We start from the raw sequence: 22519 nt of genomic DNA on the forward strand, positions 1-22519 counted from the left end.
TATAACACTTATATAAGAATTTTAAAGTCATTTTGATAGTGCCGTATTTTTCGGAGTATAAGTCGCACCTGCCGAAAATGCATACTACAGAAGGAAAAAAACATATAAATCGCACTGGAGCCCAGCCAAACTATGAAAAAAACTGCGACTTATAGTCCGAAAAATACGGTAGGCTAATATAGACACTTAAAACATGTGTTGTCTTCATTATAACACTTATAAGACTTTTAAAGTCATTTTGATAGTAGGCTAATATAGACACTTACATCATAACACTTATATAAGATGTTGAATTTTTTGCGGGTCCAGACAGATGAGTTTTTTGTCATTTTGGTCCAATACGGCTCTTTCAACATTTGAGTCCTATGTTAGCCAGTCCTACCTCTGCGCGTTCAAGCTGTTTTGCAACATAGCATCTGGCAGAAGGGACGTCTGATGGTTCGGGGCCTGCACGCCGCCATTCACTCCAAGAGAGTTTCCTCCTGGATAAAGAATTTGAACATTCTGAATGCAGAAAGAAAAACTCTATACAGCAGTTGATTTTCATGGGAGACAAACTGACCCATGGCATTCAGATTGCGCATCCCAGGTTGCCCTTGCAGTCCCTGGTTTGGCATGTTGGCCTGGGAAGGCTGCTGTTGCATCTGGTTGCCCTGGTAGGTAAGGCCGAGGGCAGCATAGGCCCTCTCTATGGCGCTGGGATCGATCTGGTTTGGCGGGTTCAGGTTTGGAGTACTGGACTGTCCACCTGACACCCCTGAACCTAACGAGTTCACCAAACCGAGCCCTGCGCTGCTGACAAGCGCTGCGATGAAGGCAGGAAAGAAAAACAAGGTTATGTTTTGAAGAGATGCAGGAGGAGGCTGAAACAAAAGTGGATCATTTAGCGTATGTACATCCATATATCACTGATCAAACAATGATTGCAGACTAACAATATTTGAAATAAGCACTCGTGTAATCACAACATATAATAATAATCAGGGCTGTCAAACTTGAACGAGTTAACACATGCTAAATCACAAAAACTCATCACATTAAATCTTGTGTTAATGCAGACTAATCACACACTTTATTTTGATCTCACATGTTCCTTGACTATAACCGCATATGGGTCCCTGAAAGGCGGTATACGGTCAGTAATCAGCTCAACGCAACCATGCGCCAGTGCAAGCATGAGTGAGGAAACTCAGACTGCCAAAATACACACAGTCGGACTTCTTCTGGCTCTCAATGAAGACGGACGCTCCCCCTCCCACTCCCTTATTTCAAAGACACCTGGGATGTTGACACTGTTCCGTGACGCAGAGCGGAGAAACTTTCAAGTTTTTGACAAAAAACGTCCTCGGCCAGCTGGACGAAAGGAGTGAGTCACTTCAATATTGACCATGGTACATGCAGCACGTCATGGACCATGGTACATGCAGCGCGTCATGGACCATGGTACATGCAGCACGTCATGGACCCTGGTACATGCAGCGCGTCATGGACCATGGTACATGCAGCGCGTCATGGACCATGGTACATGCAGCGCGTCATGGACCATGGTACATGCAGCGCGTCATGGACCATGGTACATGCAGCACGTCATGGACCATGGTACATGCAGCGCGTCATGGACCATGGTACATGCAGCACGTCATGGACCATGGTACATGCAGCGCGTCATGGACCATGGTACATGCAGCACGTCATGGACCATGGTACATGCAGCGCGTCATGGACCATGGTACATGCAGCACGTCATGGACCATGGTACATGCAGCGCGTCATGGGCCATGGTACATGCAGCGCGTCATGGACCATGGTACATGCAGCGCGTCATGGACCATGGTACATGCAGCGCGTCATGGACCATGGTACATGCAGCGCGTCATGGACCATGGTACATGCAGCGCGTCATGGACCATGGTACATGCAGCGCGTCATGGACCATGGTACATGCAGCGCGTCATGGACCATGGTACATGCAGCACGTCATGGACCATGGTACATGCAGCGCGTCATGGACCATGGTACATGCAGCACGTCATGGACCATGGTACATGCAGCGCGTCATGGACCATGGTACATGCAGCGCGTCATGGACCATGGTACATGCAGCACGTCATGGACCATGGTACATGCAGCGCGTCATGGACCATGGTACATGCAGCACGTCATGGACCATGGTACATGCAGCACGTCATGGACCATGGTACATGCAGCAGGTCATGGACCATGGTACATGCAGCACGTCATGGACCATGGTACATGCAGCACGTCATGGACCATGGTACATGCAGCGCGTCATGGACCATGGTACATGCAGCGCGTCATGGACCATGGTACATGCAGCGCGTCATGGACCATGGTACATGCAGCGCGTCATGGACCATGGTACATGCAGCGCGTCATGGACCATGGTACATGCAGCACGTCATGGACCATGGTACATGCAGCGCGTCATGGACCATGGTACATGCAGCACGTCATGGACCATGGTACATGCAGCGCGTCATGGACCATGGTACATGCAGCGCGTCATGGACCATGGTACATGCAGCACGTCATGGACCATGGTACATGCAGCGCGTCATGGACCATGGTACATGCAGCACGTCATGGACCATGGTACATGCAGCACGTCATGGACCATGGTACATGCAGCAGGTCATGGACCATGGTACATGCAGCACGTCATGGACCATGGTACATGCAGCACGTCATGGACCATGGTACATGCAGCACGTCATGGACCATGGTACATGCAGCACGTCATGGACCATGGTACATGCAGCACGTCATGGACCATGGTACATGCAGCAGGTCATGGACCATGGTACATGCAGCACGTCATGGACCATGGTACATGCAGCACGTCATGGACCATGGTACATGCAGCATGTCATGGACCATGGTACATGCAGCACGTCATGGACCATGGTACATGCAGCACGTCATGGACCATGGTACATGCAGCACGTCATGCGTGTGCCATGAGCTGTGTACCAACAAAAGATGAAATAATACTTTCCAGATAGTGTAATATGATTGTTCACTCAGTACAGATTGTTGTGCTATCACAGTGTTGTGTGTTACAAACTCAAACATGTTCCGTGCTGACGTAAAAGGTAGCTTATCTCTTTCAATAGTTATTTTTTACGGCTAATACCTTGGTATGTCAATGTGTTAGTACGCTAGAAAAATAGTTCCTCAGTGTTCACTCTTACAATAACAATGTTGCTACAGTTGGTTATCATACAGGTTACACAACGTAAATGAAGTATTGTTGACACTTTTTGAATGTATTTTAAAGTGATTTAGAGGTGAATTGACTGCTAACATTAGCCGATTTTTACAAGTTAGAATGCAAAAAACCCCAGAAAACTGTTGTCTTCTTGTCTCTCAGGATTGTGAACGATGGGCACAATTCCCCAAAAAAGGTGCCGTTTCCCTTTAATTGTCCTATTAAATAAACCATGCACAGAGTGAACCCTCTTGCACACTGTTTGGAAGCAGCAGCCACAGACAGGTCAATTTATGGATGCTGGCAAGTTTATCAAGTAGATTTATGGTGTGATTTATTGTCTTGGGGGCCCGGGGCCTCCACACATGCTGCCATCAAGAGGAACACTCACATTGCTGGTTCCTTTTGTCTCCAGCGTTTTTCAAAGGCAGGCATACAGGACAGTCATGTCGCGTGCAATTCTTCCAATGAGAGATGATCTGTCTTGATGAGGCACAATGCGCCACTGGAGGGGATCACATGAAAAAAGGGGGACAACTTTAAGGAAATGAGGACTTTGCAAGGCTTGACTTTGAGGTAGTCAAACGCTGGAGGAGTCCATGTGGACATGACTGTGAGAGACTCACCTTGGCAGGTCTTGCCAGCCTGGCAGTGAGTCATGTGGTTGAGCACGTTCTTCATGGTGCGGCAGTGAGGCAGGTTGCACTGCCGCACTTCTCCGTTGGCCTGCTCCCTGCGTTGGCACTTGTGTGCGTGAAGCAAGAGGACCAGCTGCTGTTGAATCAGCTTACGCTTCTCCGGGTCTGCTGTAGGGGGCGCTGAGCAGGGACCTGCCCCCACAGCACCGAGTCCCACCTGGGCTGCTGCCGCGCCGCCGACGCCTGCAGGCTGCTGCTGGGAGTTCTAGAGGCGGAGAAAGGCGCCGATGCTTTTTTAGATTGCAGACATATTGGGCAAAGGGGAGAATGAACACTACAATATACACACCACATCTTTCATAGAAGCCACACTATTAGCCTTCTTTTCCTTCATTTTTATTTTCATTACATGGTCACTACTGCATAGTTTCTCTTGCTATTCTTCTTGTTATATTTTCTATTTTATTTCCATTAATTACTTTATAAATTCTATCTCAATTCAGTACACTGCTGCTGGAATTGTAATTTTCCTGTGGGAACTCTCCTGAAGGAATCAATAAAGTACTATCTATCTAGTCAGGGCTTGTTAACTACATCATGCTCAGGGGCCAGACATCAAAATGTGGATGTTTCATTAGAAAGTACCTTCCATTGATGGTACTGATGTCTTTACTTCTTTACAAAGTAAACACATCCGCTTTCACACAGCACTCTCAATAAATTCATTATTCTGCCTTCGCTGCTCCTTTCCAGCGTGCGCAGCGAGACAGATAGTTGACAGCATTAAGAAACAGAAGCTAAGTTTCGTGTCATTGACGTTCCTTCTTCTGAATTATTTTTCTTCCTCACTTTATATGTCTTTCTTTGATTAGGTTTGTAAGACTGAAAATATAAACATTACAAAAGTATATTACATACACACAGCAAACATTGCACACAGGTGGCTCAACAAAATTGAACCTAAGGTGTAGCTTTATCGCCCTTTTAATTTTCCTGAGGGAACTCTCCTGAAGGAATCAATAAAGTACTATCTATCGCCCTCTGCTGGTCAAATTCAGCGCTACATGTAGTCAACCAGTTTTGATTGCGAGTGTTTGACAAAAAACAACACGGCCACAAATACAAAAGACATAACAAAGTTGTTGTCCAGTCGCTGTTAAAAGTCTGATTTCTGCGATTTACTTTGATTTTCTTTTTAGTGTCGATAGTGCCGTATTCTTCTACTGCTGCTTCATTGTGACACATATGTTTCACTGTTGCCCCCTGCAGGGTGGCGGGAGTATTACATACATGAGCACCCCTAGTTTGAATGACTATTTGGGGGATGTTCAGCCCAGATGTGGTGTTTTGCTTTCAAATTCTTCTCAATAATACCGTGAGGTGTGACGGTGTCAAACGAAAGCTTGGTGAGTGTAGTTTTTTTCCTGGCGCTTTAGCGTTGGCCGAGTCTGTAAATAAACTTCATCTCCCAGAATCCTCTGCGCAGTGCGGGACCGGCAAGGTGGGGGCGTGAAACACCGTAAGCAGGAAGTGAAGTGTGTTCGTACTCGTCCTAGATAACATGAATTGTTTTTTGGACATTAACTGCTTGACAAAAACAAAGAAAGTTGCTGCTAGGTGGAGTATAAAGCTGCTAGATGGAGTATAAAGCTGCTAGGTGAGAGATGGAGTATAAAGCTGCTAGATGGAGTATAAAGGTGCTAGGTGGAGTATAAAGCTGCTAGATGGAGTATAAAGGTGCTAGGTGGAGTATAAAGCTGCTAGATGGAGTATAAAGCTGCTAGGTGGAGTATAAAGCTGCTAGGTGGAGTATAAAGCTGCTAGGTGGAGTATAAAGCTGTTAGGTGGAGTATAAAGCTGCTAGATGGAGTATAAAGCTGCTAGGTGAGAGATGGAGTATAAAGCTGCTAGATGGAGTATAAAGGTGCTAGGTGGAGTATAAAGCTGCTAGATGGAGTATAAAGCTGCTAGGTGGAGTATAAAGCTGCTAGATGGAGTATAAAGCTGCTAGGTGGAGTATAAAGCTGCTAGGTGGAGTATAAAGCTGCTAGGTGGAGTATAAAGCTGCTAGGTGGAGTATAAAGCTGCTAGATGGAGTATAAAGCTGCTAGGTGAGAGATGGAGTATAAAGCTGCTAGATGGAGTATAAAGGTGCTAGGTGGAGTATAAAGGTGCTAGGTGGAGTATAAAGCTGCTAGATGGAGTATAAAGCTGCTAGGTGGAGTATAAAGCTGCTAGGTGGAGTATAAAGCTGCTAGGTGGAGTATAAAGCTGTTAGGTGGAGTATAAAGCTGCTAGATGGAGTATAAAGCTGCTAGGTGAGAGATGGAGTATAAAGCTGCTAGATGGAGTATAAAGGTGCTAGGTGGAGTATAAAGCTGCTAGATGGAGTATAAAGCTGCTAGGTGGAGTATAAAGCTGCTAGGTGGAGTATAAAGCTGCTAGGTGGAGTATAAAGCTGCTAGGTGGAGTATAAAGCTGCTAGGTGGAGTATAAAGCTGCTAGATGGAGTATAAAGGTGCTAGGTGGAGTATAAAGCTGCTAGATGGAGTATAAAGCTGCTAGGTGGAGTATAAAGCTGCTAGGTGGAGTATAAAGCTGCTAGGTGGAGTATAAAGCTGCTAGGTGGAGTATAAAGCTGCTAGATGGAGTATAAAGCTGCTAGGTGAGAGATGGAGTATAAAGCTGCTAGATGGAGTATAAAGGTGCTAGGTGGAGTATAAAGGTGCTAGGTGGAGTATAAAGCTGCTAGATGGAGTATAAAGCTGCTAGGTGGAGTATAAAGCTGCTAGGTGGAGTATAAAGCTGCTAGGTGGAGTATAAAGCTGTTAGGTGGAGTATAAAGCTGCTAGATGGAGTATAAAGCTGCTAGGTGAGAGATGGAGTATAAAGCTGCTAGATGGAGTATAAAGGTGCTAGGTGGAGTATAAAGCTGCTAGATGGAGTATAAAGCTGCTAGGTGGAGTATAAAGCTGCTAGGTGGAGTATAAAGCTGCTAGGTGGAGTATAAAGCTGCTAGGTGGAGTATAAAGCTGCTAGATGGAGTATAAAGCTGCTAGGTGAGAGATGGAGTATAAAGCTGCTAGATGGAGTATAAAGGTGCTAGGTGGAGTATAAAGCTGCTAGATGGAGTATAAAGCTGCTAGGTGGAGTATAAAGCTGCTAGGTGGAGTATAAAGCTGCTAGGTGGAGTATAAAGCTGCTAGGTGGAGTATAAAGCTGCTAGATGGAGTATAAAGCTGCTAGGTGAGAGATGGAGTATAAAGCTGCTAGATGGAGTATAAAGCTGCTAGGTGGAGTATAAAGCTGCTAGGTGGAGTATAAAGCTGCTAGGTGAGAGATGGAGTATAAAGGTGCTAGGTGGAGTATAAAGCTGCTAGATGGAGTATAAAGCTGCTAGATGGAGTATAAAGGTGCTAGGTGGAGTATAAAGCTGCTAGATGGAGTATAAAGCTGCTAGGTGGAGTATAAAGCTGCTAGGTGGAGTATAAAGCTGCTAGGTGAGAGATGGAGTATAAAGCTGCTAGATGAGAGATGGAGTATAAAGCTGCTAGGTGAGGGATGGAGTATAAAGCACTAAAACAAGATGTGGAAGCTGTCAAAGGTTGAGTGATTATTTGACACAGAAAAAGACAAAGTGGTGAAAGGTGTGCACGGTGGAACAGACTTGGCATATCCAACAACATAACAATCGGGCACATTAGGAGAAATCACCCTTTATATTTACACAACAAGAAGGCAAAGAAAAGTAAGGCACTTACTGATTACGACTGAATGTAAATGGCAGTTGAAGCAGAACTGGTCAGGTAAACCATTTTTGGAGATATTTGCTGACGTAACGCGAGCAAACAACGTGACTAACGCTTCAAACGGCTTGTTTTATAAATATAAATACAAATTTGATTTTGCATACGATCACCCCTTTAAAAAGGGGGACTGCACTTTTTGGGAGGAATGTTGCCTCATTCACAATCATGAGAGACAAGAACAAACTTTTCTTAGGATTGTAAAGACTAAAAATAAGCTTGCAAGATGCGGCGAATGGGAGTCCGTTATGTTGCCTTCAAAGCCCTCTAAACAACTTCATAACCCTCTATCAAGGTTTTATATACACCATGTAATGGAAGTATATACAGTGGAACCTCCATTCCCAAATGTCTTCTTTTGGGTTGGCAAACGTTTACCTGGCACCAAATATGCCTCTGTGTGTACACCAAACCTTTACTTATTCATCCATACATGGCACCAAATATGCCTCTGTGTGTACACCAAACCTTTACTTATTCATCCATAGATTTTGTGTGCCGTTGGAAGCCCTATGGGGGCTGCTATTTTGACGTCACATCCTGTTTACATCCCGTACAAATCGGTACGGCCATTTTCTAGACCATCGACACTAGCAGCACTTCTGACTCATTTATTTCCAGCATTTTAGCTAGCTCAGTTATTGGAGGATTTCATCAGCGAAGAGGGGTTTGTTTGTTCCCTAGCAAGTCTTTAATTGTGAGGAGACCGGACACAGCAGACCTTTATTACATCAGAGGAGAAGGCACTACCTGGACACAAGCTGATGAAGGATCGCCTCACGCTGCTAGTTTGTGCTAAATTAATCCACTGCTCCTTTACAACTCGGACACTCCCAGAATGTTCAAATCTTCCCAGACACAAGGTAAAAATGATTTCTTTTTTTTTGCTTTTGGAGCGCATCAACAAGACTTGTGTGTGTGTTCAGTTTTGACATTTTAGCTTGCTGTAATGTTGTTGTGTTTGGATAAAAAAAAGAGATTGTTGAGCTATTACTCCCTTGTTGTGTTGGTTTGATATATATATATATACACATATATAAAATTAGAGATCTATCTATGTATACATCTATATATTAGCGTTGTTGGGTATACCGGTACTAATAAAGTACCGCGATACTAATTGATTGAAATCGGTACTATACCACCTCTGAAAGTACCGGTACCAATCTTTCATGTGAATGCAGCTGTGAGTCGCTGACTACAGAGCCGAGGCGCATGATGTTGTATGCACACAAATTGCATACAAGTCATAACATCTTGGAGAGGAAGAATGGCAAAAAACAACAAAGAAGGTGTGTGAAGTACAATACGGAGGTATTTGGGCTTCAAAAGCAAACATAAAGGTGACACTTTAAACAAGGAAGCAACGCGCTTCGAGTGTTGCTTTAAAACAAATGTGGAGGGAGAAGCTAAGCTAACACGAAGAGAAGGTGAAGCGACGGAGCCGACGGAAGCCGAGAGAGTCAGAGACAAACTGATTTAGTGGTAGAAACTTCTTTCCACCTAGCTAAAATCAACTGGAAAGGACCGCGGCCAGCTTGAGCGAACACAGTAAGTCACTATAATATGAATGATGATAGTGTTCACTCAGTACAAGTCCTATCACAAACTTAAAAGGCTGATGCAGAAGCTATCTTAAGTGTTCACTCTTACAATAACAATGTCGCTACATCTTGTTTACTATACAAGTATTGTTGAGTTATTTCAAGACAGAATGGATTTGCATTGCTCGCAGCCCATGATCACATGTTAGAAAAACATGTCTTCTTGTCTCTCATGAAGAGTGTGAACCATTCCAAAAAAGTGCAGTTCCTCTTTAGCATAAAAACTGTTGTTAGCCCTAAAATCAAACCATTTAATTAATACTTTTTTGTTTATGAATGTCTTAAGTACATTGTCAATCAATTAAAATATGTATGTAATACAGTAAAAGAAAATGGTTTCCTAATATCACGTCTCAAATAATAATATATTTCTAAAATGTTACTTTATCAGAAAGCCTTTTTGTTTAATCAGTGGTTTATGTTAAAAAGTGCAATTTCAATGAAATGGGCATTTGTAAGAAAATGTGTCCTTGTTTTTTCCAACTATTTCCCCTGGAAGACGCATGGCTGGAAAGTGTCTATTATTCAACAATTAAACAAATGAATGGATAGATGACCAGAACAAGAGTGAGGAGCAGACATTTTCTTACCATTCCAGGCATGCCTTGACCCGCTGAGACCTTCTTGTCCATGTTGAACATGCTGTTGGGCATTCCAGCCTTGTTCTGGAGCTGTGGGCTCAGCCCGGCTCCAGCAGACTGACCGTAGGGACCACCATAGGGGCCCGCATTGGCCATCATATTCATCTGTGGGTGGCCAGCAGAAAATGTTATATTGATAAATCAGGCACATGCTGTGGGCCTGGGGCCGTTTTTGCCTCATCCCTCACGTGCAGTGCGAGTGAAAAATTCACTATTGACATAATAGGACTGAAAGAAAGAGATGATAAAGTATTATCTGCTCACAGGTGCGACCTGGTGGTTGTTTGAGCACACTGCAACTAGCCCTTGATGGACCCACTCCTTAATGCAGGGCGTCAAACTTGTTTTAATGGCTGCCCTTTGTGAATAATATCAAATAATTGGCCTCACCATGTAATTGCACCATTTTCTAAACATTTGATTATTAAATATAATTTTTTACATAGACTGTAAAAAAAATCTGTAGGTTTTGCAAAAAAAACCACAATAGCTCGGACACCAAAATTTAGCACTGTTTTGTTTTGTAATGGTAAAATTCTGGCGACTAAGCTGAGATTTTTTAATGTTAAATCTATGAGTGTTTTTGTACAATGCATTACTATAAACGGAAAAACTTTTTACGGTAAAATTCTGCCAACGAAGCTGCCCAAATATATACCATTGTTTTATGGTGATACTGTTGTTGGAAAAAAACTATCACATTTTCCATCCATCTTCTTCCGCTTAGCTGAGGTCGGGTCGCGGGGGCAGCAGCCTATCACATATCACAGTTTTTTCCTGTAAAACTATATTTACAGTGTACACTGTGATGGATGATTTGCTTTTAAATCATAAGTCAAACATATTTAAGTATTTATCGTTACTTTCACTAAACATTTTTTTGGGAATGTATGACAATATAATATTTGGCGCATTTTAGATGAAAAGATATGGCCCCGCATGCAGTTTGTGTATTTTTTCTGTCAAATGGGAAGAATGAATACATTTAGTAAGAGAAGATAAAGTACTTTGTTAAGGCATAACATTTCCAGGCTTTCGTGGGCCATATAAAATGATGTGGCCCCCAGGCCATGAGTTTGACACCGGTTCCTTAATGCTTCAGTCACACGCAGGGTTCTCACAGGAATGAGGCAAAAATACAACCGTACCTAATGTGCACAGCTGAATCCAATACTATATACTGTGATTGTGACTATTGTTCCCCAGCATGTATTCAAGTTGTAGAATGTAGAATGTAGAATGGGATGTTCACCAGCAGGGTTAACCGTACAGCAGCGAGCCTCAATACCACAATCACCGCATATCAACCACCACCCGTGAAAGACTAGCAGTACATATATTGTTTCAATAAAGCACTTCATATGATAGAGGATGGCCCCCACCTGTGGAACAGCCAGCCAGAGAGACTCAGGACTATACTTAAATAAAGAAAAAGGCTAAAAACACACATTTTTAATCAGGCTTTTCACTAATCACCTGTTTTTTATTATTGTATGGAGTATTTTTCTATCTTCATCATTATTATTTCTGCTATTACTCTCTCAATGTTATGTTTTTAATACCTTATTCGTGTAATATTTATATTACTTACATTTAGAGAGGTCCGATAATATCGGCCTGCTGATATTATCGGTCGATAAATGCGTTACATCGGAAATTATCGGTATCGTTTTTTTATTATCGGTATTGTTTTTTTTTTTTAAATAAATCAACATAAAAAACACAAGATACACTTACAATTAGTGAACCAACCCAAAAAACCTCCCTCCTCCATCTACACTCATTGTTGTTTCTTTCTGTTATTAATATTGTGGTTCCTACATTATATATCAATATATATCAATACAGTCCGTAAGCACACATGATTGTGCGTGCTGCTGCTCCACTAATAGTACTAACCTTTAACACTTCATTTTACTCATGTTCATTAATTACTAGTTTCTATGTAACGGTTTTTATATTGTTTTACTTTCTTTTTTATTCAAGAAAATGTTTTTAATTTATTTATCTTATTTTATTTTATATAAAAAAAATTTTAAAGTACCTTATCTTCACCATACCTGGTTGTCCAAATTAGGCATAATAATGTGTTAATTCCACGACTTAATATATTGGTATCGGTAATTAAAGAGTTGGACAATATCGGAATATGGGATATTGGCAAAACGCCATTATCGGACATCCCTACTTACAATTGAATTTTTAAAAATGGCGTTAATTTGAGTTATTCTCCAGTGTGGACGCCTCAAAGGTGGCGTTTTTCCTCAGTGCACCCATTTAAGTCCATTACAATGCATGATGGGGAAACACTCCACACTTATCCATGTTTGGTGCATTTTAGCTGCTTGATTCCAAAACAGAAGTAAACAAGTTGTAAGTGTTTACCTTGTTCAGTGCTCCTGGTTGCTGTGGTCGTATCCCCGGCTGACCCCCGGGGCCCATTTGCTGACCCTGCTGCTGTAGTGTTTCGGCTAAAAGATTACTGTTGTTAGCCATGCCCGCGCCGCCTGGGTAGCCCATTCTCGACGAGCCGTTTATGACGTGCCCCGCCATCAAGCTTTGCTGGTGCTGTCCGCCGTTGCCCTTCTGGGGAGCAATCATTGCAATGGCCCGGTTGAGCGACGCCACCCCCCCAACCATGCCCACCTGCTGCATCAGTCCGGCTTGCTGCTGGCCGTGGGGGCCCAGGACTTGAGGTGCGCCGGAGGGCATGCCGACGCCTCCCATCATGCCCATGGAAGCCCCGGGCCCCGCGCTGTTGGAGGCAGTGCCCCCCTGCTGCGGTGGCGCGCCAGTACGCAGAAGTTCCGACAACTGTTTGTGTTTTGCGGCGGCATCCTGGCTTCCGCCCACGCCGATCCCTCCGAGGCTGGTATGGAGTTGGTTGATGTCCCCTCCATTGGTCAGTCCCAAGTCCGAGGAACTGATGAGCTCGTCTGGGAGGTCGTGCTCCAGGTCGAAGAGTGAACCAAAATCTAGGAAGAAAAAAGCATTTACCAAGCAGCAGAATAAAAGATGTAGTGGAGCGTCCGCTAACAGAACAAATAGCATCATTTTGTTGCATTACTTGGCCAACATCTGGACTCATCCCTTCCTGATTATTAGTTTGTAGACACGTCACGCAGAGAATGGCAAGTACCGTAAAACCTTGAATGAACGAGAGAAGCCATACACCGGTGTCGGGATGTAACGATTACCGGTATAATGATACACCGTGGTAACATTCAAGACAGATAGTATCGCCTTTTTCAATTGAGATGAATTGTTGTTGTTTATTTCGGACATGCATACAGTTACAATATGATATTGCACATTTCTTCAATTGCAACATGTCTGAAAAGAAGTAGAAAGAAGCAGCTCTTTATAAATCCTAACCCCAATGAGTAATCTATACTAACAAATAAATAGTTAAGTTACGATTTACATAAAATTACCACACTTTGAGAAACTCACGGCAATATTGCTAATTTCCTAGAGAAGCAGACAAATAAATGTGAGATACATTGTTTTAAAAATAAAAAGACTTCAGTGTGCGTATAAGTACTTTTTAAGCATGTTCAACAATAACAATAACTGTGACATGAAGTTGTCATATCGTCACGCCGAGGTATGCAGTGGCTCGACCTACTTTTATACAAAACGAAATAAACATATAGACTATGGATTACTGGAATACAATACCATAAGACATGTACTGTTATTATTCTCTGCACAATGAAAACACCAACTCAACACAATGAAATATGCTACAATGTGAGTTTAAAACACAAATGGTGGTCATTTTTCAAAATGGCGGGTCAAACTTCTTAATGAACGACAGAGGCCACAAATTAGCACACGGTTAGAGTTCCATCCATCTTCTTCCGCTTATCCGAGGTCGGGTCGCGGGGGCAGCAGCCTAAGCAGGGAAGCCCAGACTTCCCTCTCCACAGCCACTTCGTCCAGCTCCTCCTGGAGGATCCCGAAGTGTTCCCAGGCCAGCCAGGAGAGATAGTCTTCCCAACGTGTCCTGGGTCTTCCCCGTGGCCTCCTACCGGTCGGACGTGTCCGAAACACCTCCTTAGGGAGGCGTTCGGGTGGCATCCTGACCAGATGCCTGAACCACCTCATCTGGCTCCTCTCCATGTGGAGGAGCAGCGGCTTTACTTTGAGCTCCTCCCGGATGACAGAGCTTCTCACCCTATCTCTAAGGGAGAGCCCCGCCACCCGGCAGAGGAAACTCATTTGGGCCGCTTGTACCCGTGATCTTGTCCTTTCGGTCATGACCCAAAGCTCATGACCATAGGTGAGGATGGGAACGTAGATCGACCGGTAAATCGAGAGCTTTGCCTTCCGGCTCAGCTCCTTCTTCACCACAACGGATCGATACAGCGTCCGCAAAACTGAAGAAGCCGCACCGATTCGCCTGTCGATATCACCATCCACTCTTCCCTCACTGGTGAACAAGACTCCGAGGTACTTGAACTCCTCCACTTGGGGCAAGATCTCCTCCCCAACCCGGAGATGGCACTCCACCCTTTTCCGGGCGAGAACCATGGACTCGGACTTGGAGGTGCTGATTCTCATCCCAGTCGCTTCACACTCGGCTGCGAACCGATCCAGTGAGAGCTGAAGATCTTGGTCAGATGAAGCCATCAGGACCTAATCCTGCAGCCACCAAACCAGATCCCCTCAACGCCCTGACTGCGCCTAGAAATTCTGTCCATAAAGGTTATGAACAGAATCGGTGACAGAGGGCAGCCTTGGCGGAGTCCAACCCTCACTGGAAACGGGTCCGACTTACTGCCGGCAATGCGGACCAAGCTCTCATCCACCCCCGGGGCCTTGCCACCGAGGAGCTTTTTAACTACCTCGGCAACCTCAGCCCCAGAAATAGGAGAGCCCACCACAGATTCCCCAGGCCCTGCTTCCTCATAGGAAGACGTGCTGGTAGAATTGAGGAGGTCTTCGAAGTATTCCCTCCACCGATCCACAACATCCGCAGTCGAGGTCAGCAGAACACCATCCTAAGCATACACGGTGTTGACATTGCACTGCTTCCCCTTCCTGAGGTGGTGGATGGTGGTCCAGAATCGCTTCGAAGCCGTCCGGATGTCGTTTTCCGTGGCTTCCCCGAACTCCTCCCATGTCCGAGTTTTGCCTCCGCGACCGCTGAAGCCGCACACCGCTTGGCCTGTCGGTACCTGTCTTCTGCCTCCGGAGTCCTATGAGCCAAAAGAGCCCGATAGGACTCTTTCTTCAGCTTGACGGCATCCCTTACCGCTGGTCCAGCGGGTTCTAGGATTACCGCCACGACAGGCACCAACCACCTTGCGGCCACAGTTATCGTAATGGAATTATGAGGTGGCCAAAGATGCCCACCTCTATAAGCTACTATGTGAGTTGAAATGCAAATGATGCTCATTGTATTGAAAATATGATGAATACGACTGAATAAACCCTTCATTATCTCGTTTCAAAGAAGACTATTTACAGGAAGACTATTCGTAAACATTTGGCATAAAATAAGCTGCATGATTATTAGAGCAGTGTTTTTCAACCTTTTTTGAACCAATGCGCATTTTTTTCATAGAACAAATCCAGAGGCACACCAGCAGCACAAATGGTTAAAAAACTCAACTCAGTTGAGAGTAAAAAGTCATTGTTGGATATGACTTTAAAGCATAACCAAGCATGCATGACTTATTGCTGTTTTCCTGTGTGTAGTCTTTTACTTCTTGTCTTGCGCTCCTATTTTGCTGGCTTTTTCTCTTTTTTTGGTATTTTCCTGTAGCAATTTCATGTCTTCTTTTGAGCGATATTTCACGCATCTACTTTGTTTTAGCAATCAAGAATATTCACTTGTTTTTATCCTTCTTTGTGGGGACATTGTTGATTGTCATGTCATGTTCGGATGTACATTGTCTTTGCTCCACAGTAAGTCTTTGCTGTCGTCCAGCATTCTGTTTTTGTTGACTTTGTAGCCAGTTCAGTTTTAGTTTTGTTCTGCATAAGCTAAGCTTCGCTACTTAGAAGCTAAGCTACTAAGCTTCAATGCCTTTTCTTAGGGGCACTCACCTTTTGTTTATTTTTGGTTTTAGCATTAGACACTGCTCCCCTCACCTCCCAGGAGGTGTTTAAGGGTGATGGGTCAAATGCAGAGAATAATTTCGCCACACCTAGTGTGCGTGTGACAATCATTGGTACTTTAACTTTTTACCTGCACACTGCCTCCCGCTGTTTTTGATATCTACAAAGCAGTTAGCTCGCGGCTGCCACCTACTGATATGGAAGAGTATTACACGGTTAGTCTGCCGAGCTCTAGACAGCACCGACACATCATTTGCAGACTATAATAACTGCTTTGCAAAAAATATGTTTAACCCAAATAGGTGAAATGACATCATGTCCCACGGCACACTGGTGCGTCTCTAATAATCAGAGGATGCATGAAAAGAAGAAAAGTTTACAGCGTTCAAGTTGGGACGCTGTAAAGGATTCTAGTCAAGTCCAGCACTTTGCAAAAGGAGAAGATGGATTATTTGGAAAAGTGAGCAGCAGCCGCGGCGCATCGCCACTGCGCATCCAGACAATGGAGGCAGAGAGTGGCATTGTCGCTCCAACAAAAAGTGAAAACCACTCGGACTCGAGACGTGCAACGAGACGCTTTCAAGTGCTCGGCGAGCCTTTGTGAACACCAACACCATTAAAAACAACAAACCGACGCCTGGCGTTGGGTCGCGATTTTGTGCGCTTTTTGCGCAACTTGGCTCATAATGTAGACACAAACAATGGCTAGCTGCTTTACGACAATTGTCCGCTAATCCTCAATGTCTTCGCTGCTAATAAAACGTCGACCATTCAACGTGTATTGGCCTTTATTTTTCAGCAAATTGGACGTGTTTAGTTGTGCTTATACGCTGTTGAGCGAACCGACGCTGGTTTGTTTAGCTAGCCGGCTAACTTGCGCCGGCTGCTAGCTAGCTAGCTAGCACCCTTCTTCTTCAAATGCTGGCGATAAATTAGCGCTGGGTTCATTTTCTCACACTACGCGCGCATTTTTGGACATTTTTATATGGTGTCGGTGCATTTTGCTCACTTCGAAAGGCGGAAAGTAAACTCTTGACGAGTGGAGCGACGCGACTCTTCCATTGTTTGGAGGTAGCTAGTTAGCCTCCATGCTAACGCTTCAAAACAGAAAAGTCGCAACGACACGACTTGCAAAACATACTTTTTATTTGAAAGCAAACTATGTTAGGACCGCGCGTGTGGCCGAGTCTTACAACTCGGCGTGGGTTGCAAGATGCGTAAATGTGAGTTTCTCCTGATAAACAAGAGAAATGTGCATCAAAATACATATAAACATACATATATACATACCGTTTCCATCACTCGCAGACACGGAGAGAGCTGGCGAGGACAGCTTGGGCCTCTTGGCTGAAGGCGGGCCGGACTCCAAGACATTATCGGCCATATTTTTGGACAAATCCACAAAAAAAAAGTTTTATATCCACAGAGGCCTGTGATCGTCCCCCCACCGCTCGGGGGACGGGAGGGGATGTTGGGGAGTGTTCCACGGAGAGAGCAGCCCACTCCTCCCCTGGCGGAGAGTTAGTTTCCTCGCAGATTGGAAGGTGGAGTCATGGAGCCTCGGCCGCTGTGTCCCAGGATCTGTGCTCGCTCTTATCCGCCATAGTCGGCGACGCAAATCCCGAGTCCAAACGCAAAATCCTCCAAAACAGTTGGGGGAAAAAAAACCAAAACTTTTTTTTAAAGTCTCATGCAAGGCCGGGGGGACCCTCAGCGCCCCGGACACACATTGCTGCAGAATCCCGGTGTGAAAATGTCATCAACTGGTGCCTGCATGTTCGCAGCGATTATCGGGATCGTGCAAAAGGAAAAAGTGTCCACTTGATATATTGCACGAAGTCTAACGTCGCTGCATGCAAACGTGCAGAGAAACTTGTCAGAAAACATCAACAAGCAGACTTTATTCGCAGCCGACGTTGGCGCTAATTGCCAATCATATTGATCCAATGAAGTGGTTTTCCTTGCGGGTTTATTGGTGGAAGTTGTAAGGTCGGAGAAACACTCGCTGGTGGCGGAGAAACACTCGCTGGTGGCGGAGAAACACTCGCTGGTGGCGGAGATGTGTCGTCCAGCAGAAGATTGCATGAAAATGTAAGAATAATGAGTGAGTCTTTGTGATGGAGATGCCTTCTCTTTAAACCCGCCAGCAGTGCATTTCTATCATTGTCTATGCGGACTATTTCCTTCCTCCGCGACGCACACATTATTAATTGTCATGTTTATGGAGCAGCCCTTTTTTCCGCAATTTCCCCTCCTGGTTGTGATATGTCGCCTTCTTCCGCAAACACCTCACACTATTTCCTCCTCCACGGCCGCCTTTTCTATTCCCGGTGGCGTCTGTTCCCTCTCTCGGTTTGCCTTTTTCGCCCCGGTTCTCTCCCAGCCGAGCGTCGGTGGCAGGTCGCCGGAGTCGCTCCTTCTCCTTCCCTCGCTGATCTCCTTCGGTCGGACGGTCAGTCCGCACAAACAAAATGGCGGCTTGTTGTTTCTACTCCTGTGATGCGGGGGGAGGGGGAGGGGGAGGGGGAGGGAGGCAACATTAGGCGTGAAGAGGAGGGAGTCTTCGGAAGCGTTCGGGACACTCCGGAAACGCTCGGTCGACACTGCTCGCCACGCTGAAAATTCAAAGGACGCAGGGGACACTTTGATACTTTTATTTTCTCCAATGGCTGAGAAAAAAAGAATTGTATTCAGTGGGGGAGCACAATAAAAATATATTCACATCCGAATTACGATTCAGTCTAAAATGATTAATTATTTTTCAAAAATCGATTAAAATAAAAATATATGATTACCTTTCGACGAATCTATTGTTAAAAATACGTTTTTAGGTGGAGCTTTTCCAAGCTTTTTTGAAAAAGTTTCATTATAATGCCATCCATCCATCCATTTTCTACCACTTGTCCCTTTCGGGGTCGCTGGAGCCTATCTCCGCTGCATTCGGGCAGTAGGCGGGGTACACCCGGGACAAATCGCCACCTCATCACAGTGCCAAAACGCCAAACAGCTCAACTCTTGCCCCACCTGACCACAGAACTTTCCTCCAGAAGGTCTTATCTTTGTCCATGTGATGTCAGATGAAACAAAAATTGAGCTGTTTGGCCACAATACCCAGCAATATGTTTGGAGGAGAAAAGGTGAGGCCTTTAATCCCAGGAACACCATCCCTACCGTCAAGCATGGTGTTGGTAGTATTATGCTCTGGGCCTGTTTTGCTGCCAATGGAACTGCTGCTTTAAATGGGACAATGAAAAAGGAGGATTAGTTACTCAGTGGCCCAGTGGTTAGAGTGTCCGTCCTGAGATCGGCCAAGTCATAACAAGGACTATAAAAATGGGAGCCATTATCAAATCACCAAAAATTATTCCCGGGCGCAGCCATCCCTGCTGCTCACTGCTCCCCCTCACTGGGGTGATGAAAGGTGATAGGTCAAATGCAGAGAATAATTTTGCCACACCTAATGTGTGTTTGTTTGACAATCATTGGTACTTTAACTTTAACCTCCAAATTGTTCAGGACAAGCTAAAATCATCAGCCTGGAGGTTGGGTCTTGGGCACAGTTGGGTGTTCCAACAGGACAATGACCCCAAACACACCTCAAAAGTGGTAAAGGAATGGCTAAATCAGGCTAGAATGAAGGTTTTAGAATGGCCTTCCCAAAGTCCTGACTTAAAGGTGTGGACAATGCTGAAGAAACAAGTCCATGTCAGAAAAGCAACACATTTGGCTGAACTGCAGCAATTTAGTAGTCAAGTGGTCAAGCAGAAGCTTGTGGATGGCTACCAAAAGCGCCTTATTGCAGGTCAACTTGCCAAAGGACATGTAAGCAAATATTAACATTGCTGTATGTATACTTTTGACCCTCACATTTGCTCAGACAATTAATAGTCATTTATTATTCACAGTTATATGCGGCCCCCTGACTGCAATGTGGCCCTCAATGAAAAGAAGTTCAGCCAAAAGTGAAACCAGCACAAATAATGATATATATATATATATATATATATATACACACACACAAATATATACATACATAAATCGTTACTTTGCATACAGTCGGCTTTGGGCCCCCGGCCAACTGTTCTAAGCCCAATGCAGCCCCCCAGTCAAAAGGTTTGATCACCCCTGGACTGGAGGCTTCACTACGCTCATTCACCTCAGGTCTACAATTGTATACTTTTTTTAATGCCTCTGGACATCCTGTTTAATGCACTTTAATGACATTTAAGTCCTTAATTTTTGTATAATCCATTAAAGTACTTTTAATGCCCAGACGAAACGGTCTCTTGGCTAATTGCTATTCTTGAAGTTAAATCTGAGTTACAAGCATCGCTCCCGTTAGTTGGCGTAGCAAATGTCAGTCAACCCCGCCAAATACACTGGCTAGCATTATCTTATAGCTAGACATCGACATAACCCTCTTTTCCAACAAAGAAAGTGAGAGTGAAGGATAGTCCTGAGGAGGAGAAAAAGTGGATGATGTACATTGAATTAAAGCAAAAAAGAATCAAAAACATGACTGAAAGTATTAAGCAACTAGAAGGTATCAGTCCTAGTCTGCACCATACTAATGCAGAACACCAGCCAATGATGTCAATACAATAAATATATATCCCTAACCCTCAGGGTTAGGTGTTAGGCTTGAAAATAAGGCAAAGCTGCTGATGGAGTGTTTGACGACGTAGCAACTGGAAGGTGATACCGAAGATGTCCACTCTCCAAAGTAAATGCTTCATAAAACTACCGTACTGCAGTTGTTTATACTATACTCTATTTTAGTCTTCCTATTACAATATTGTAATACACAAATACAGTCTATTATTATTATTATTATTGTATATTACGATATGTTTCATCTAAAAATGTGGTTTTCTTTTTAGAAGGCCTGTTACATGTTAAAATTGTGCTTTTTTGGGTGTTGGGGCAAGCACACATTTAATTGAGTTCAATGAATTTTAATGAGAAACATTGATTTGATATACAAGTGTTTTGAATTAAGAGCTCACCAATTAACATTGAGGTACTACTGTACTTGCATCTTTTCCTTTAGTAAGGTTTTTGGATTAAACCAAAATCAAAATTCTTTAATAATTTGAAAGACCAAAAGTGACATTTAAAGACATGTAAAATATATATGGATCATCTTCTTTAAAAATATGCCAGATGTATGCCAATATACAGTAACTCAAAGTGCTGTCAAACATATAACAGCAGCTTTTTATCTGGCCCGTGAGATGGCTTTGCTAAGAATAAAAATGAGCTGATTTTTTGGGCTGAAATAAACTGCTGTTCTAAATGTGTCCACTGGATGTCGCAATAGCAATTCTTAGGACACCCTGCTGGAGAGTGACTTTGAAGGGGGCGGAGCTATGTGTTGTGTTATGATAGAGGCAACACTTCCTGTTTGGACACCACACATTTACGCTGCTTATTAGTGATAGGAAACAAAACTTGGATTGTTAGGTTCATGCCTTGATTGTCAAATATGTGACATTTTTTTATACCCAAATAAATACTTTTGATAGTCTGAACATTTCCTGTTGTACTTATGACATAAATATGCTGAAATAATACAGTGGCACAGGGGTAGGGAACCTATGTGTGGCTCTTTTGATGACTGCATCTGGCTCTCAGATCAATCTTAGCTGACATTGCTTAACACCATAAGTAATGAATAATTCTGCTGGAAATCACAGTTAAAAATAACGTTCAGAATATAAAACATTCTCATGCATTTTAATCCATCAATCCGTTTTCTTCCGCACTTGTTCATTAATGGTAAGAAGTATTTGATTTATTATTGGTTAACTTCAGAATAACAATGTTATTAAAAAGAATAAGAGACTTATTATACTCTAAAAATGTTGGTCTTAGTTAAAAATGCACACATTAAAAAAATACTATATGGCTCTCACGGAAATACATTTTAAAATATTTGGCTTTCATGGCTCTCTCAGCCAAAAAGGTTCCCGACCCCTGGGTTAGTGCACGTGCCTCACAATACGGAGGTCCTGGGTAGTCCTGAGTTTAATACCGGGCTCGGGATCTTTCTGTGTGGAGTTTGCATGTTCTCCCCGTGACTGCGTGGGTTCTACTCCGGCTTCCTCCCACCTTCAAAGACATGCACCTGGGGATAGGCCCCACCCACCTCCAAAGACATGCACCTGGGTATAGGCCCCTCCCACCTCCAAAGACATGCACCTGGGTATAGGCCCCTCCCACCTCCAAAGACATGCACCTGGGTATAGGCCCCTCCCACCTCCAAAGACATGCACCTGGGGATAGGTTGATTGGTAACACTAAATGGTCCCTAGTGTGTGAATGTTGTCTGTCTATCTGTGTGTGATGAGGTGGCGACTTGTCCAGGGTGTACCCCGCCTTCCGCCCGATTGTAGCTGAGATAGGCTCCAGCACCCCCCGCGATCCCAAAAGGGACAAGCGGTAGAAAATGGATGGATGGAATACGTATCCCTTTCTCGCTTCATGTGTGATTCATGCAATGAGTCCAAATGACAGGTTTAGTTGTAGTTGA

The 22519-nt window shown here is 44.1% G+C and overlaps 2 protein-coding genes across 13 annotated transcripts in view; both read right to left on the bottom strand.

Annotated features, from left to right (window-relative positions):
* The window catches only part of ep300b (E1A binding protein p300 b), a 71133-nt gene extending 53707 nt beyond the window's left edge, over positions 1 to 17426 (bottom strand). For all 11 annotated transcript variants that reach the window (XM_061974502.1, XM_072915818.1, XM_072915816.1 and 8 more), the window contains exons 1-7: positions 17278 to 17426; positions 12304 to 12893; positions 9868 to 10023; positions 3856 to 4132; positions 3621 to 3734; positions 563 to 805; positions 383 to 482 (exon numbers count right to left, since the gene is read on the bottom strand). In XM_061974502.1, the coding sequence (XP_061830486.1) occupies positions 383 to 482; positions 563 to 805; positions 3621 to 3734; positions 3856 to 4132; positions 9868 to 10023; positions 12304 to 12893; positions 17278 to 17371 (1574 nt within the window). In that variant the 5' untranslated portion in view covers positions 17372 to 17426. The remainder of the gene's footprint in view (positions 1 to 382; positions 483 to 562; positions 806 to 3620; positions 3735 to 3855; positions 4133 to 9867; positions 10024 to 12303; positions 12894 to 17277) is intronic.
* Positions 17427 to 18342: 916 nt separating this feature from the next.
* Positions 18343 to 22519, bottom strand: part of xpnpep3 (X-prolyl aminopeptidase 3, mitochondrial) — a 24092-nt gene continuing 19915 nt past the window's right edge. The window contains exon 13 of one of the 2 annotated variants that reach the window (XM_061974505.1): positions 18343 to 18481. The gene's annotated coding sequence lies outside the window, so the exon portion shown is untranslated. Of the gene's footprint in view, positions 18482 to 18584; positions 18603 to 22519 lie in introns of those variants that run through there. The other variant, XM_072915819.1, reaches the window with a different exon arrangement.

Source organism: Nerophis lumbriciformis, linkage group LG22, assembly GCF_033978685.3.
Source record: "Nerophis lumbriciformis linkage group LG22, RoL_Nlum_v2.1, whole genome shotgun sequence".
Lineage (NCBI taxonomy): Eukaryota > Metazoa > Chordata > Actinopteri > Syngnathiformes > Syngnathidae > Nerophis > Nerophis lumbriciformis.